The sequence below is a fragment of the Aythya fuligula genome, chromosome 3 (assembly GCF_009819795.1).
Source record: "Aythya fuligula isolate bAytFul2 chromosome 3, bAytFul2.pri, whole genome shotgun sequence".
NCBI classification, from domain to species: domain Eukaryota; kingdom Metazoa; phylum Chordata; class Aves; order Anseriformes; family Anatidae; genus Aythya; species Aythya fuligula.
This window is the reverse complement of record NC_045561.1, coordinates 38437984-38456857: the sequence shown is the minus strand read 5'-3', so window position 1 is coordinate 38456857 and position 18874 is coordinate 38437984. Positions and strand designations below refer to the sequence as shown.

Below are 18874 nucleotides of genomic sequence, written 5' to 3'. Positions count from 1 at the left end.
AGAAAAAGAAGTAGTTAATGCAGCTGTTGTGACCAGATTAGCAAAAAACAAAACGACTAAGGTGAAAATTTCCAATTATAGACTTTTAAAATATTTTAATACATATTAACTATCTGAAAGGTAAATAATTGACCATGAGTTTAAAAAAAAACAACACACGAAACAAGTATATTTTGTGCACCATTTTGGCTAACATTGTTTTTAAAATGGTAGGTATAAAGTTTGTTTAAAACAAAAGGGGAAAGAATTAAACTAATACTTCAACACACCACAAAAACGAGGTTTAGGACTGCAAAAGAATGAAAAAGAGAAACACTATTCCTCTCCAATTATACTGCCAAGCATTCACAAGTGAGCTAGGGATCATAAGGTTAATTATACATTTAATAAGGTGTCAGGGAGATAACTGCTCGTTTCTTTATAAAAATTAAAATGTACAAAGCAAGTTCTCTTTAAAGTATAATTACCTACACTTATGCATACAAAGGACTGATTTCAATCTCTCTATTTTATAAAAGGCTTTCACTGCAATAGACAGTGTTTGAGGGAGAGAGAGAGAGAAGCTTAACTTAAAAAAAAGTTTGAGACAGAACAGATAAATCAAAAATCTATCTTACTTTAGATGAGGGCAAAATAAAACATACAAGACAGTATTTTCATTTATGCACCTCAGAGGTACCAGTCTTAACATTTCTAATAGTACACAGCGCTTTTTATAAGCTGCAAGATATTTTATTGGTACCAGAATGCACAGGCAGACAGGTACTGTGCATATAGACATACACGTACAATTAATTTACCACATTCAATTAGTATTTTAGACATCTGCAAATGACAAATCTTGCTTTGTTCCATTATGAATGTGTAGTATTTTTGACAAGCTCTTTAAGATCCAGGTAAAAAGGTGTGAAGCTTCATTCAGTAAGGGAAACGGACAAAAAAAGTATTCGCATCCATGTACTGCTAGTGCTCTGACAAAATCTTCATAAATAGGGGCAAAGCATTCATGGAAAAAACTTGCAACATTGTATGTTAATTTTAGACATTCTCACCTACTATCAGTATAGTAAGAGGAAAGAGACAGTCTAGTCACAAAAAGGTTTTCCTCAGCCCCCTTTCATGCCAAAGTATCAAACGCTTGACTTTCATCAAAAAATACAAAACTCCCTCCAGAGAGTAAAAAGAAAAAAAAAAAGATTATGTTGTTTCTTGGAAGTTTATACGGACTCTGAGTTATATTTTTGAATGCAAAGATTTGCTGTCTGTATTACCAGTATTTTAGATTATTACAAGAGAAATTGTTTATTTAGATTGTGGTTTACTATCCACTTTTTAATAGAAAAGCTAAGAGTAGACTTTGATTATTACCATCTTCTGGTTACCTATTAGTAGAATATTTGATCCACAATAACATTCAAGAATGTTAACACAAATTTTATTTCATATATGCTATAGGAAAAACTGTCTTACAAAGTTTTAACTCAAACTTACATGTGAATGCCCACTTAACATGAAACATATAAAAATTCTCCTCTGAGATGTTGTACACAACATTATTTCAACTATGCTATAGAGCTGTGAACTTAATTCCAACAGTTGTACACTGTTGTAATAAAAAGTTTTACGAAACTAAGAATGGAAATTGTTCATTGTTTTTTGTTGGTTTTGTTTTTGAGGACATGCAGCTTTTACTTAAAAATGCAAAGGACACTATTTTCACAAAGGCAGGATATTATAACGGATTTCAATTTCCTAATCAAAGAGAAAAAGCAAGAATAAGTTAGCAAGAATTTTTCACATTTTCATGTTTCATGCTATAAAAAAAATAGGATTTTATATTAAAATCATTGTCTCCTTTTAAACTAACACTCAGATGAACAGTTCGGCAAAACTATTAAAAATATTCCAGAGAAGAAATATACAAAATACATCTGACTCTAGAGCCGAAGTCACTGAACACACTTGTTAGCATGCATTTTTTTTTTTTTCCCCAAAACAAAAGTCTTGGGATATCATAAAGCTTCTGGTATATGTGAAACACAAGCGTTTCTGTAACAGATTAGAAAACTCAGCAACTGGTAATCGAGTCATATTCACTACCAGGAGCTGGTAACAGGCCCCAGTTTGAGGCAGGGAGCCTACATGCCCCAAGCAGGCTGGCAGGATCGCATGGCTGCTTGACTGCTGCCTGCAGGGAGGAGGCTGCCTGACCTGATGGAGACACCAGCACTCACCAGCTGCAGCTTATTCTGCCTCCAGCATGGTCTGTGTCTAGCTCTGCAAAAACATTGTGAGCAGTCACGTCATACACCTTGAAGATCGTTAACTTAGCTGATACTGTGGCTGAGAGACCAGCATTTGTCTTTTAATACATCTGTGATATTCAAGTGAACAGTAGGTGAATTCATTTCTTAACAAACACTGAATACAGCTTAGATAAAGTTAAAAAAAAAAAAAAAAAAAAGAAAAAAAAAGTGAAATACCGTGGCTACAAAAAGCAAATACTGCCCACTTCTATTTTGTGAACTGTATAGCTACGAGAGATGTATTAAGGTTTACAGCACAGCGAAAATTATGTGAGGAGATGGTCTGCAAGAAGCAATGCTGTCTAACAGGAAACTTGAAAATATATGAAAAACTATGAAAATATTGGCTTTGGATAGAAAATTCATGCAACGTGTCTTCATTTCCTTCAGACTGTTGGAAGACAAAAGCTTTCTAACTTTGGCACCCACTCCTACTATTTTGTACCATCAGATAGTAGTCTAATGCTAATAATCTAACTCATATTGATATTTGTGCTAGAATTCAAAAGCAAACTAGCATTAGCCTATGCTGTACAACACCTCTTTTCCATAATTTGTCAGTTTACCCTTGAAGAGATCTATGCATTTCTGTACCTCTCTTGTTATGTCATTACCTGTAGTAGAGATCTGGCATCATCCACTCTGCCTGCACTGACATATTGAAGGAAAAGATCTGTGACAGGTCTGTAAATTCCGAACTGATTGGCCAGTCGTTCTGCCATCACGCCAACTGCAAATGATAGAAAATATTAGGAAAAAGGAAAGGAAATAAGGAAAACCTTTGATTGAAAAGGCACTTTTGTAAACTTTACTGGCATGATTTATGCTGACTGGGCAGGTTTTACATGTAACAGCTCTTCTGTAACACCTCTGTCTAGTCAGAATATTTAAATACAACTGCAATTAACTTACATTTTTCCAAAGCTGGCTCTAATCCTTCCTCAGACACCTTTCTTAACAAAAAGGAAATATTTTTGACAGGTTGATCAGGATTCTGTGCACCAGAGATAAGCAGAGGCTCAAGGTATTCCACTGCAGCATCAAGGTCATTGCTAGGAAAAAATATTGAACTGGCTTAGTTTCAGAAATCAATATTTCTAAACCTAAAGAAGCATTATATTTAAATTTTTACTTCCTACATTAATGTTATACTTCCCAAGAACAGTTGAGAACAGATATTTTAAAAGTGAAACTATTTATGACTGAATTAATAAATTAACCTGTAAGCCAAATTTCTGAATGATCTTTGACCTTCAGGACACGTAAGTAATTTTGACACATTTTTCTTCCTTCACTAAACAGAATTCTGGCTAGCTGCTTCAAGGAAGTGTTCTGCAAACCCAGAAAGTAAAAATCAAAACAGTAACGGAAGGTATCTTAATAATTAATGCAGACAACTCAAGTATTTCTTTATGCTATTCAATTAATTATTTAGCCAACTCTTCCCTGCCTTTTTGGAAGCAAAAAATAAAAAGATACTAAGTGTCATTTGGCCAATACCTTTTCCTAAACTCTTTCATCTTCAGGCTTAAGTATAGCAAATGATAATAAAATAACACAAAGTATTCATTCAAGTGAAAAGTCTACTGCTAGTGTTCTAAAAAGTTCAGATGACATCTCCTCTGATCAGTCCACTCTAATAACAAATTTAATTTAAAAAAAAATCAGAGCATGATTAATGTTTTTAGATGAAACACATTTAAAAGCTATAAAAATGTTTTGAAAACTATTAGAAATACAAATCTACCAGTAAGTGAACAGCTATTTGAAGTACATGTAAATCTATACTCTTTATCACAGTTTGCAAGGTACAACTTGCAAGACATTTAAGAATAGAGGTGTGTATTATTTATGCTACCGCTAAGTCTTCTCATACAGGTAAGCTAAGCTAATTTTGGTATGGCAGAAGAAAAGTTGATGCTGCTTGCTTAACCTGTGTCGGTATACAGTGATTTACTTATCTATTCTTGCAGTCAACCTGATTCACATTTATGAACACGTCATGACTCTGCAACCCTTTCATGGCATAGAAATAGGCAAAAGCCAATTCACTAGAATCCTCTGCCAAGGACCACTTGGACCTAAATATTTACAGGGTCATTTATATTTACAATATTTACAGTCCTTCCTTGTTTTTCAGTGGCTGAAAATATAGTGAGCTCGCTACTGGAACTGGCTTGCATTTTGAATTTAAATCCTTCAGTTTAAATCATCTTGCTGTTGCAGACACTACTACCCAGTAACTGTTCCAGTAACTACTAGCTCCGGTCTGGCATGCCCAAGGCGATCAGGTATCTGTTACGTACTACACAGTTACACAGCTATCCTGCTGAGTTACACAGAGGAGCTCTACCTGATGAAACTGTCTTGAAAGAAAACAGCAGAGTACATAGGATTCCTAAAGACTGATTCCTGCAAACTGCATTTGTGAAGTTCACAGTTTGTGAAGAAGTGCTTCCCCCACGCAGCTTTATGCAAAGGATAAACTAGCAAAGTACCAACATATCAATTAAAAAAGGCTAGGCAGAACATGATGCTGAATTAAACATTTGAATGAAAGGATAATCAACGCGTGGGGATAATTATCATGATGGAAACTGTGGCCTAAAGCAGCATAGGAAAAACTTTTTCCCAATTTTTTAGTACTGACAAGAAGTATAAACCACCTCACAGATACATACCTGACTTTCGCATTTTGAGGGTAAACACAATCATACGTTATCATTTCAGTTACTGGAACAAGTAATAGATTTTGTTTCCACACCAACAGTATATGCATAATATGTGTGCTAAATTCCAAGATTTTTAAGTTTATATTGATTAATTAGTTGTATTTGACATTCGGAACTTGTAGAGCTTTTGATCTCACACCAAGAACACTTTACGAGACGTGTAATATGTTTCAACAGAAGTATCAAAGCTAAGTACACCAACAGAGAAAGCCTTAAGCTCTCCCAAATGCTTCACAGCTATCCCTGTATTTCATTAAATGAATTACAAACCCCAAATGTATTTGTAAAATGAGACCAGAACAGGACTGACCAGCACAGTTCTCATCTTGCCCTGCATTTTAACATCTAGGACACTAAGAATGGAAACAGAATGAAGTGGATAATGTTAATGATTTCCCACCACTTTGTATAAAAGTTTGGAAGTCATAGGAATACTTACTTCTTAGCATGAGCCAATGCAATGGCATTGGCAATTAGTGAGGGAGATAAATCAATCGATTTTGTGATGTCTTCTATCATATTTCCAAATGCTTTTAAGTTCTTCATGTCTCCTTTCACTGCCAAAGCCTCAGCAAGTACAATAACTGCTGGTCTAGTAGGCAACAAGCCACTGTCAAGCATTCCTTGGAAAGCAGCTAAGGCATCTAATAAAGGTGAAGAAACAATGAAAAAGGAATTGAGATTTTAGTTGAGAAGATAACCACACTGCTAGGGTCATTAACCTTACCTTTATAAAAACATGTATCGAAAATCATTCTCGTGCTGAAGTTATGCCCCAAAATCGATATAGGAAATAATAACCAACATACATGTATATACAAAACTTTCAATGGCAATTTAGGATACAATGCTTTAAAATGTGCTCAGTAACAGAAAGTATTAGAGTAAGTTTAACATCAAGTTATCCCATTTGAGTATCCAGCTCAGGGAAAGCAGCTATGTCACAAGTGCCCTCTCTTGTGATCATGAAGTTGTAATGTTTTAAGCTTGTTTTTTCTCCAAACAAGCTATAATGAATTTTTCTTTACTGGAAACGAAAAACGTGGCACACTTAAGAACCAATAGTTTAAGATGCAATTTATTACCAAAACTGCTTAAGTCTAGTATTTCAAGTGTGCACCAAAACTTTGTTTACCAACATTTAATTTTAAATATAAGTACTTAATATGAGTGTCCACAGAAGAACAAAAAAACTCCGAACTGGACAGTTACCTTAAAAACTCCTGAAACAACAGGAGTCACATGCTAAAAATACCCCAAATCAGTCTTCTGTGCATCTGTAACAGTCGCTCTCATTTTTCTAACCAGAATTCTTGTTGATTTATATTATACACGAGTAAACATACAGAGAAAGACATGCCCCTCTGGTAAAAACCTCTTAGCCCTTACCAGCACAGGCAGGATTAATCACAGATAATAATTATCATACCAAGGGATAACACTTCTAACATAATATACACCCACCACATGAACTCTACAGTATTAGCATTCTGATTCAATATGCAGGTACTGCAGAAACCAAATATTACCTTTCACAAGAGAGGAAGAAAAAACATCCTGTGTGCCTAACCTTCCTTCACAGCCAACTTCCCTTCTGCCCTGTTGTTTTGTTTTTCTTTCTTTCCTTCTTGTTTAGGGGAAAAAATGAGTAATACATTGGGGTGGAATTCCTGAAATCTAAAAGCAATCTTAACACACGTGAAGTTAAAATTTTACCCTGGGGCTTTAGGTGTGGACCTCCCTTTAGCATGTAGCGTAATTAGCCTTCTCAAAAAACAAGGAAAGAGAAAGGCTTGGAAGTTGCATGCATGCAGCACTACTGCAAGGAACTGTTTTATTAGCATATTAGGTAATTCTGCTGGTACCCCTTTTCCTTTGCAAAAGCACATATATTACTACTAATCTGAATTCATAATTTAATCCCTTGATTTTTCAATACTTAAAAGAAGCTAACTTTGCTTGTGAAAACCCACTGTTTATCTTTTAAAAGGCTTTACTCTAAGTTCTGCAAATTCTGTACCATAAAATTGAACTTTTGACTCTTAAAAAAAACTTTCTGGTTTGTTTGTTTAAACAGAGTTCTTGCTATAAGATATTACAGCTCTTTCAAGGCTACTTAGGAAGCTACATAATTAGTGTTTTTAAACCTGTACCACATTAAATAGCAAAGAATGATGTCAATAGCTATCTAAGCAACCAATAAAATAAGTTTTACAATAGTGAAAGCTCACGAGTTATGTCTGCTGTCACAAGATGCAGGTTTAATAGTTAATCTTACTAATTAAGATTACAAGACTAAAATTTGAGTCTCAGAAAATGACCAATGTAACTGAAACATTTAGTGGCTTGCATTTTCAAGGCTTCATTTAGAAAAAGAGAAGCAAGGATCAATACTAAGTATTCAATTAAATTACCAAAAGAAAGCTTGTTCAATGCACAAAATCAAGGAAAATATAATGGTGCAAAATCATGCAACCCAACAGTTTCTCAAGAAACTTTTTATTGTACAAAAGGTAACATTTTCAGTTGAGGTGGCAAATTATCTAGGTTGCTTGCTAAAAAGAAAATGCATAGTTAAAGAAAGACTGTCATAATACAGGAATATCAGTGATGTTCTGAAGAAGATTTGTGAATGTAATGTTTAGAATTAGAACTAACAAAACTTAGTGGCATACTGGACAGCAGCAAAAGCAGAAAGTTTGCTAGAATAGTGTCAAACAGAAAGTTAAGGTGAAGGATTTGAAAACTGCAAAAAAGGAAAGACTTGCCAACACAGAAGAGAAGCAATTGCATTAACTGCAAATGCTTCAGTCGATGACACCCAGCAGTGATGTAAGACTGAAGGGGGAAGGAATTTGAAAGAAGAGAAGTTTATCAGCTGCCAGAAAGAGTACAAGTGAGAAGAGGCGTCTAAATGCTCATCTTTCATGTAGTTACTATTACATGTGTATGGGCTACTACAACTACACGAAGTGGAATGGAAGAAAATAAACAGATGGCAGAATCAAAAATGGATTTTCTGCTATGCCCTCTGGTATGAAAGTGAAACCCAGTTCAGTGCAATACTTATTTTCATATGTAGCCACTTTAATGCTTAAAGATATCGTTGGCAATGTGTATCAACACCGTACATCCACTTGCAAAGGGGTAAAAGCACTGCATGTAAAGCTATGTGCCTGCAGAGTTTTCTTCTCACACAAGTTCTACAGAACAACTGAATAAGTACAATCTAATGCAGTAGAGCTGAATGCTCTAGGCTGCAGAACAGCTAATGCCAAGAAGTAAAGTAACACAACCATGAACTTTATCCACCATCTTCTTGTGTGCCCTCAAATACTCTTCAGCCACCATTTTCTTTTCTATTGTGATTGTTACATTAAAAAGAAAGACAAACCGAATATTTGTTACTGTTGGTATTGAGAACTATTAAAAAGTATTTGATTAAGTTTTTAAATCAATATTATAATCATTTAGTGCACAATCATGCACATTTAACAGTCAATTTAACTCATCTGGTATCTCACACAACCACCACAATATGCAAGAAACAACTGCTGGGAATTGTTTCAGATGCTCTAAAGTATGTTAATTTCCAAAGCAAAATGACTTGTGCTGTGAATTTTAACGCACTTGAAAGCCTGTACTTTCTCTCGTTCTGGAGCACAAATTTTGCATGTCTGAAGAGCTGTGATTCATCTTAAGAAAACCCATCTTGTGTTAAATGGAATGGAAACTGGACTAAGTGGTCAAATGACAAGTACATTCATATTCAAGCTGTATTATAAATGCATGTACAGTAATTTACGTCTCTCAGCTACCACAAAAGGCTCTTGATAAGCAGGTAATTTGCTAAATGGACTCCTTTATCCAAGTATTCGAAGGGCGTTACAAGAAAAATCTGCAGAGGCATTAATGTGACGTAAAGGTCAAGCATTGTGACATACCTTTCAAATAATCCCGCCTAACTTGCGATATGATGAGGAGGCTGCTGGCAGCACTGTTCAGTGTGAAGCCCTTGATGTGGGTCTCAGCACTAAAAGAAGCAGACATTTAGAAAGGAATTACTGACATGCTTCTGATACGATAATAAATGGTTGAGCACCAAGGTGAAATTATAAAAACTACTGTTCGTATGTTAAAAATATTGCTGCAAAATATCGACCTGGAGACAGCTTTTGTGTTATCCTGTCAATGGTTATAGAAGGATAATTTTTTTTTGCATTCTGACAGATGACAAAGTTGGAAGTGAGCAACAAAAGAAACAAAGTACAAGATTTTTTTTAAACAATCGGTTCAGATTCTTGAATGCTGACATATTAGATGACTAAAATAACTGCATGCCCTGCATTGTTCTGTTGTATCCTAAGCTGGATACTTTTTCTTCTTTTTTCAATAGTCACCATAATTATAAAATGTAAAACTATTCTTTCAGCAATAAAAATGAAACATTTATTTTCAGCACTGTATATTTTAAACATAAACTAAAGCATATTATGAACTAACACCATATCATTTGGTTGATTAATTTTCAAATTTCTGTCATCTAGATGTATACAGTTTTTTAAAGTGAACATACTACGTTTGCTGCCTTAGCTATGTTAAAATTGTGTTTGGCTTATCAATTCTTTATCTCCGACAATACTACACATCACATACCTATAGTAAAGAGGATCTTTACTTTAGGAACATTGCTAAAGCTTTTCTAACACTTTGGAAATTAGGCAAGAGAGACCAACCAGCCTTCACATCGATGCGAACAAAATGTTCCCATTCCTCAATGCCATACAGCCACATTTTTAATACACATGGATAACTTTACAAATGTTCATTTCTAGATTACAAAATCTCTACACAGAAAAGGGGGGCATCGCCATTTACCATATCAGCAATCAAGATAAACCTCACTGATCATCTTGTGGCAAACAACTGAGCAGCCTACCTACTTGAACTTACAGGCTGAGCGGATTGGGAGGTAAGCAGGGTCATTGCTAAATTATTCCCCTCAATCCCAAGAAAATCCTTCACATAGTACACAATATGACTATCCTCTCAGTCACTTTCAGCCTCCCGGGCTCACAAATGCAGTCACTGGACTCAGGATTTTCTTACTCTCCCAACCAATCCTCTTAATCCCTGCCTAAGCACCCACTGCTCAGTTCCGCCTTTTCTTTTTTTTTTTTTTTTCCCTTTGTCCCATCTGTCAAAGCCCTTAAGTCAACAATTCATGCATGAGACTGTAAATTACATATAACAAAGGATTTACTTTCTCCAATCTTCCAATCTTTAGTGTGATTAAATAGATGTTAGCTACTATTACAGAACTAATCCATCATTCCCATACTCCTATATTTCTACTTAAAACTTGAACTAAATGCAGTAAATATTCCTCAAAACAGTGCTAGGATGCCAAAGCAACTAGACTTGGGTTGACCTACAGATCAGTAACCTTCTGTTTGTTTTTTGTGGTTTTTGTTTGTTTCCAAACGCAGACTGGGAGTTCAATTTCCTTCTACCACTTTCTCAAAGTTTCTCACTTCTGATGACAGTAAGGAAGTTTTAAAATAATCTAACCATTTTAAACAGAGAAATTACTTATTTTGTTGCCTATACTAAAGCTCTCTACATATTATTTAAATTTCAAGTTTGGCTTCGAGCAGAGTAAAAAGAAAAAGATGTTAGCTTATACAAATTAAGGTAGCTTTCATGTATTTTATGAAAATATTGGGAGTTGCACAAGTTTCAGGCCACTGCACACATTTAGGCTTTGTAGGAATAATCTCTCTGTAATATGAGGTTGGTAAAATTGTCAAGCATGCAGAAATGTGTGCGAAATAGATTTGCTATTCTTCAACCATGTGTACACACAAAATCGCTTCCTCTACTTCAGTGAATAATTTAAAGCTTACAGACTTTTGAAAATACTTAATGTAAGCATGATTTTGTTATTAGAAAAAAGATACACAGATAAACACTATAAACACTGGTAATAGTAAGCATTTTCTGTCTTGATGTAACAGTGAGCTGTTATGGGCTTCTTAGAATGTCATTATTTGGCATTTCTATGCTACATGATTGAGTATGAGTTCTGAAAAGCACGGTGGTTATTACTATGGTTGGCTTGGACCAGAACCTCTTATTAAATCCTATTTTCTTTTTTTCCAAACATCTCGAGATTCAGAGGCTTTGTCCCTAAAAACACATTTCAAACTTCTTTAGTCTTTAACATTTTTTTTGTTCTTTTCTTTCCTGCATTTTACATTCTAAAACACTTATTATCTAAAGCAGGATTTCTGAATCACCAGCACCAGGAACAAACCACCACATTCTCTCTCCTCTTACGATCTGCAAATTACTGCTTGTAACATGCAATATTCTGCGCATCTTCCTTACAAGCATGTTTGAGCTGTGGAGCAGGGAGGCAGTCAGTACATGCACAAGTCTTCAGTGAAAAGTTTCAAAATTCTTCCTTGAAGAATCTTTCTATATCTCTTTCTACACATAAAGATTTTCTCTAAATATTTAACCAAGTAGCTAAACTTTTTCACCATAATTTGTACTTTCAAACATGCCCTTTCCATCTTTTATTTACAAACATTTATCAGTTATTCTCATTTCAAGGAGCAGAATTTGATGAGCAGTTCAAGTTTTTCCTTGATATAAGCTTTCTATTCATCAAGCACAAACATTCCTTTTAACAAAGCTCAGTTACTGACACCAAGTTGGAAAAGTGTTGCTTGTGCTTCTGAACTTGGAACTTAACCATTTTTCAACAGAAAACATTTCACTGATCTACATACTTGTAAAGATAATCATTAAGATAATAAACTAAGTTAACTCTAAAAATGATTAGACTATGCAGCACCTAAGTTACCCACAGCCACTTTCTAATCCACTGTATTCAGTCAGAACACAATGAAGACAGCCACCACTCTCGTTTTAGCTGTAGAAATGAAATGACTTAAATTACCTGAATTTTTGTTCTTCTTAACTCTAGCTTGATGAATAGTAACACTTAATTTGAAGTCTATAATCTGGCCAGAATGCACATTACAGGCAATACTTAAAGCAAGTGGTGTGCCACACAACTCACTGAAGGTTAATTCAATACTGATGACTCTAATAATGTATGACAGCAGGTTGGATTTATTTCAGAAGTGTAACAGTTGGATCTAAGGTTTATGGTCATCTCCTAGCCACTGGCATAACAGTCAAATGTACCATTTTGCATTTGGCAGGCAGCCAGCTGCCAGAGTGTGGATAGGGTAGGGTACCAGCAGGGATGGGGATTGAGAAGGCTAAGGGGCAGTTCAGTGAAGGAATCTTGTCTGTTTGGATATTGCTCTAAAGGGGAAAAGGCAGACTGCCAGAAGGGCAGACTTGCAGTTCTGATGCCAAGTGCAATTGTTGATACAGTTAGTTGAAATGAGTTATTAGCAATACACACTGTCTCTCCACCACATTTTTTAATATATGGCAGACTGTCATATGAAGCACTGGTGTATTTCTTACCATAACTCCTAATTACCAGTCAGGTGAATTGTTTTCCCATTGAAATTTAAGTACTTAGTTGAAAATGATCCACAAAGTATTTAAAGAACAACAAAAAAGTAAATAAAAAAACAGCAAAACCAAAACCAAAAACCCCAAATCAGAAAAAAAAAATAAAATAAAATAAAATAAAATCCCCCAAATGCAGAAAAACCTTACATGTGTTTCACTTGGATGGCTTCTTCAAAAGAATCCTGGGATAACAATGCTTTTATAAGGGCGACATACGTACGATACTGATAGTCCTTCTCTTGTGTTTGCAGGAAAAAATCGTAGGCCTCTAAAGAAGACAAAGAGCCCAAACAAAGTGTCATGTTATAATACTGTTGGTCATAAAAAGTCATCTTTTCATTGAAAAGGTCCATCTGAAGTCATTTCATCCTCTTACATCTTTGAGACCAAAGCTGCTGGTCACAGCTTGTTCAAAACTGCTTGTGCACAACAATCAACTGACACAAGCCTCCAGAGAACAAAAAGTTTGCTACTACTAGTTTTCTATATATAGCTGTTGCTTAAATACCAATAGAAGGGGAAGACTCAAGATTTTTTAAAGCAACACCTAATGCTGGGGTATATAGTTACAGTATCTGGTGCATGATCACAACAGCATTCAACAAATAATATAGGAAGTGATTCCAATATGGGGAGATCAAATTATTTGGCTACGACAAGATTTATACAAAACATACAATTTACAAATATACAGATATTTAACAAGTAAACTACGCTGCATTTGTTTGACTGATTAACAGTTTTATTTCATGCATTCACAATAACTGTCAGTGTATGAAAAGATGTTACCAAAAAGGAAAAAAAATGATAAGCACACTTTTCAGTCATTTATTTTTCTGAAACAAAATTATGCAGCTATAAACATACAGCCTAGGTAGCTGTGTTGCAGCTCAGACTGCTGTCTAACATGTTAAGAACCAGAAATCATCTTTTGCATCTAAAACTGTGATTGTATGTTTCGTTCAAGGAAACTTAAAAAAAAATAAAACATAAAAAAAAATCCCTTTGCTAATTTAAAACTAAGCCACAATTACCTTTTAAACAACTTTTCAGAAATAATACTACAAAAGCCTTACAACAGTTGGTGTTAAACTGTTGGTCTTAAACTTCTTCAACCAAAACATATATATAAAAACTTGGTGAAATGCAGGCACAGAAGTGACCATGCATAAAATAATTACTTGCAACACACACACACTTGCACTGAGTTTATATTAGAATTAACATTGCCACCCATAATCTACTTTGGACACTGAGCTACATTAAACATACATGAACTGAGATAATTTTTATTGTAGTGTTCTTAACCATTAAGTCCACTTCCACGTTTGTGAATTCAATGTATGAGACAGAGATACGAGAGAGGTGGAGAAAGAATATGATTGATGTCTGACACTACAACAGTGATTGCATTGTCAACCAAAGGACCATAAAACAACAACAGAATGTCACAGAAACAGCCTGGGAATCCTCCCTCCATGCTCACTTATTGGTCTGAGGTTAACACTTGGCCTGCTGCAATGTGCTGAATGTTCCTGCCTGCTCAGATGCCGAATACCACAAATGGCAAAGGAGTGCTCACACCTAAAACCAGCAGGAAAGACACCTTTTTTCTGCTTTTCTGAAATGTGCGGTACTGGTAGACTTGTCATCACATTCAGTGGTAACAAAAACTCTCTCACTGGTACAATCTATCACAAGTGCCACTTTTCATTTAGAAAAATGTAACCAACTGGTGATATGTTTGTTCCTTCCAACAGTAAAAGCGTATTTAAATTTTATTTTTTAAAACAAACAAAACAAAAAAATCCGTATGTTTGAAGACTCCTACTGTTTTCAGACAGAACTAAGATTTCACTCCAGGTTTGAATACTCCTTTCCACTAGGTGGGCACAGAAGTGGACTTTACCACCAGTGGATATAATGTCAAGCATATGTTATCATCAATAATCTTGGTCCAGGATGCTTAAGATCTGTTTCTACAAGGAAATATACTTAAATCTTTCTGTAATGACTAGTTCAATGAAAAAAAAAAATCTTAGTGTCAGTTTTGTTTTCCTGTTGCAAAATGTTTTGCTGTATATGTCAATCCCAACCTCAGAATGATTATCCTATTCAGATTAGACTATTTTCTTAACTCTATTTTGCATCCATGCAAGCAGCATGGTTAAAGTATACCTAAAGGAGTCTCAAACGGAGATTCATGTACCTGATCAGATGTTATCAGTTTATTGATTCTTCAGCTGCTATCTAAAATTACCCAAGTATATTAGCATTCAGGAGACAAAGTTCTTGGTTTCAGAACCAGACAGTGTTACACAAGCTATTTCAAGTAGAAAGATCTGTTAGTGACAACTTGCCAAGAAAGTCTCAGTTCTCAAGACAGTCAAATTTGTTTCAGGAATTGCAACTGTTTGGGCTATGTGTAACATGATCCACTTGAGTCAAGCTCTCACACTGCAGAATCGGGATAAAAACTCAACTGTGACTTCGCATAAATCAAGCACTTCAGAGAACAGATTTTCAAAACACCCCCTTGTCAGAGCTGATAAATTCATGAAATTAGTTACATAACTCGATTAAGTTGATCTTTTTCCTATCAGAAATGCGTTGATAAAAAACTTTATTCTGCCCTATTATATTTATATCAAAACTACATTATACTGTTATACAAAAGTGACAACTTAGTTTAAGACGAAAAGAAACCGTTTCCCCAAATTTGTCTGTTTCCCCTAATTTCCAATAGCTGTAGACCACCTCCTCTTAAACACTGCTGCTCTGAATAAAAGAATACGCAGGAGTAACTTATTCGTAAATTCAGTATCAAGTGTCACCACAGACTAGTAGCAGTTACAGTTTATAATTTTATATTAAACTAGTGTCCCTCCAAAGTCCAAGCTATATTTAATTTCCACCAGCTCTCTGCTTGCTCATTTGTGTTATCAAAGACACTGGACACTTTTCTATGAAATACGTATAAAATGCATTCCATTGGTTTTGTTTATTGCTCAATTAAAAGTATTTCTGTTTTTCTGTCTTTTGATTACAAAAATTTACCACCATGAAGAATTTCCTTAAAGCATGTTAATGTTATGTCTACCACAACACCCACGACTGTACCCCCTACCTACAGAACATGCAGAGTTCAGACTTCTAATCCGTGCACCTGGGACTCCGTACTTCTTTCTATAGGGTCATTTTACTAACAACAGAAGGTAACTGTCAATGACTAACAGATTCTGCTTTTAAACTCAAAGCTTAATCTGTGAGTCCAACTTGTAAAATACATTGATAACACCCAGAGAAGAAAACAAAGCACCTTGTATTTATAAATCCTCCTAACTCAGCAAACTTAATTATTTTAACCCATTTAATTTTATGTTTATGATCTCTCAAGTGAGAGATAGTTATTTATGGTAACATAGGCAAAGAAAAAGATTTCAAGAATATTAAAATGATCTGCACCTTGGCAGATGCTAGAAATGGATCAATTATGACCCAGTTATGCTAATTCTGACTCTGTGACAGTGTTTTGGGATGAGATGAATAAGAATGGATTTCCAATTATTTAAACTAAGCATAGACTGAGCCAGAGGAATTGTACTGCAGTACACTCTTCCTTTCTATACACAAAGGCAAATACCCAAGCACAAGTTAATTCTGTTTTTATCTGAGGCAGAGAATTTTCTGCAGAAAAACTATTTATTTCTCACAGCAGAAGATTTGAAGTGATCTCTCAATGAGGCCATTTTATTTGTTGGGTGACAGCCACACGCCCAGGGGGCTGGAAATAGTGAGCTGTGGGGACACTTGTTTTGATCTTTTGTTTATATTTATTACAACCCAAATAACCACATGTTTTTAGTACCGTCTGTCTTTGTAGGAGGAAGATCAGGTGGAGAAGTTAACTAATTTTAGGGAAAAATATGGACTACTTTAATTGCAAAGAATTTAAAGATACTAGGAGACATACCTCCCTTCAGACGAACACAGATCACTTTGCAACATTAACAGAAAGAAAACAGACTAACAGATAAAAGCCAGAAAGGAAGGCAGCAGTAAAAAAGAACAGTTCAGTTGGAAGGGACCTACAAAGTTTGAAGTCCTCTTGCCTAGCCTCTTCAGGGCTAACAAACTTAGGGCATATTAACAAGGGCATTATCCAAATGCCTCATGACAGGCATGGGGCATCAACCACCTCACTAGAAAGCCTGTCCCAGTGTCTGATACCCTCATAGTAAATAATTTTCTCCTCGTGCCCAGTCTGACCCTCCCCAGCCCAGCTCCATGCTGTTCCCATGCATCCTGCCATCAGTTCCCACGAGCAGAGCCTGGCACCTCCCTCTGTGCTTCCCTGCATCGAGAAGCCACAGAGAGCAGCGAGATCGCCCCTCAACCTCCTTTTCCCTAGACCAGACAGCCCCAGTGTCCTCAGTTTCTCCTCACAGGACAGGCCTTCCACCCTTTTACCAGCCCTGCTGCCCTCCGCTGGATGCTTTCACGTACTTTAACATCCTTTTCATAACGTGGAGCCCAAAGTTGCACACTGTATTCAAGGCGAGCCTGCTCCAATGCTAATACCCATAGTCCAGACTTGTCTAATTTAATCTCATCTAAATATTTTCTTTGTTAAATCTGTTTAAATAATCCTTCTCTCTATGCTACTCATGTCTTTGCCATAAAACTTGCAGCCAAACAGCTAGATTTATTGGGAACCACATAGGCGCCTACAATGGTGAAAGGATATTTTCAGCATTGACCCTGTGCATAGTTACTTATGTTTAACAGATTGAATTTAAAGTCTAGAAAATGGTGTTAAACTAACAATATAAACTACAGACCAGCAATACTTCCAAAACTTGAAAATCACCTACTTCACTGAAGACTGACTTTGAAACATGCATTTAAAGTCAGTATTTCAAATGACACTTTAAACAGTTTAGCATTTGCTTCTCTCATCAACTTTCAAAGCAGAACATTGCTAAGTAAGCTTATTGTGTAACTTTTGTAACACACTAGCAAACCAACAGAAAGCAGCAGCAAGCATCTCTTGCTCTGTAGTTAACAGAAATCTGAAGCTTAGCACTGGGGAGGGGCAGTGGCAGGTTTCAGTTTACCTTTTACATTATTTTTCTTGCAAAGCATCCTTATTTTTCGTTCTTCCGAAGTAGAAGAGATTGGGCTTCTTGTTTCTTCTTGTCTAGCCTTTAAAACAAAAAGCTTATTTAAATTGCTATAATGCTATTTGTTAGTATTTTTCATTGAAAAAGTATACATTCAGAAGCACTGTTAGCTACCACAGGTAAAGTCAGATTACCTTAGGTAATTCAAATGGGACAACCTGACCATTTTTCTCAAATATAGCAGCCAGCAAGGTTAGTGTTTTCTCACGAGGAACAACATTTTCTTCTTGCATTTTAGTCCAAATTGCTTCAGCCTTTGACCAGTCACTGTTGTTCTCTGAAACAAGATTTAAGATTCCAAATAAAAGCACATTTAAAGTATATGTACATATCTAGAGTCATATCTTTGGAAAATACTTAGAAAGTCATATACTTCTGCTTCATATGACCATCAAATTGAGAAGTTCTTAACTGCTGGTGCTACTCAGAAGGTACAGGAAGATGCAAATAGAAAAAAAAGACTGTACAAATTTTTAAATGAATGAGAAAACAAAAAAATACTCCAGAAGTTTGCCCCCATCTCATCAACTCAAATATTCCTCCTTATTAACTGCTAAAACAATTGGAAAAAAGATTCAAAACGTTTACAAAACATTCTAAGGTACCATTTCTAAATTCCAAGATCCATACCCACTTTCCACAAGGTTGTAGTACCACTTCAGCTTTTTAGAAGAGGCAGCAAACTACCTTAAAACTGATCATTTCATTTGACTTAAGGACTAAAATTAACATTTTCAAACACAGGTTATTATGGCAGTAAGCAATGGAGGATGGAGAATGTTTGATACGTTTTCTTATGTTTGTTATGGGCTCCGCAACTATAAAGCTGGGAACTGCAACAAATTGAGACTTCAAGACAGACAAGGTGCTTGAGAAGATTAAATAAAACAGGAAGTTGAAGAAGCTGGGTTTTGTACCACCTGGAGAAAAGCAGTCTAATGGGGGAATTTAATTGCTGTTTTCAGATACTTAATTGACAGGTCTCTCCTTAGCAGCACACAGCACAGTTTGAAAGGTGATGGTTAAAAGTTGCAGTAATGGAGTATATGAGGATGGTCAAACCTTGGCACAGGTTGCCCATGAAGGCTGTTTA

At 35.6% G+C, this 18874-nt stretch overlaps 1 protein-coding gene across 1 annotated transcript in view; it reads right to left on the bottom strand.

Annotated features, from left to right (window-relative positions):
• The window catches only part of LRPPRC (leucine rich pentatricopeptide repeat containing), a 91258-nt gene that overhangs the window by 6946 nt on the left and 65438 nt on the right, over positions 1-18874 (bottom strand). The window contains exons 28-34 of the mRNA XM_032184030.1: positions 17916-18058; positions 17716-17803; positions 12746-12866; positions 8983-9071; positions 5478-5682; positions 3219-3358; positions 2921-3036 (exon numbers count right to left, since the gene is read on the bottom strand). Coding sequence (XP_032039921.1) covers positions 2921-3036; positions 3219-3358; positions 5478-5682; positions 8983-9071; positions 12746-12866; positions 17716-17803; positions 17916-18058 — 902 coding nt within the window. The remainder of the gene's footprint in view (positions 1-2920; positions 3037-3218; positions 3359-5477; positions 5683-8982; positions 9072-12745; positions 12867-17715; positions 17804-17915; positions 18059-18874) is intronic.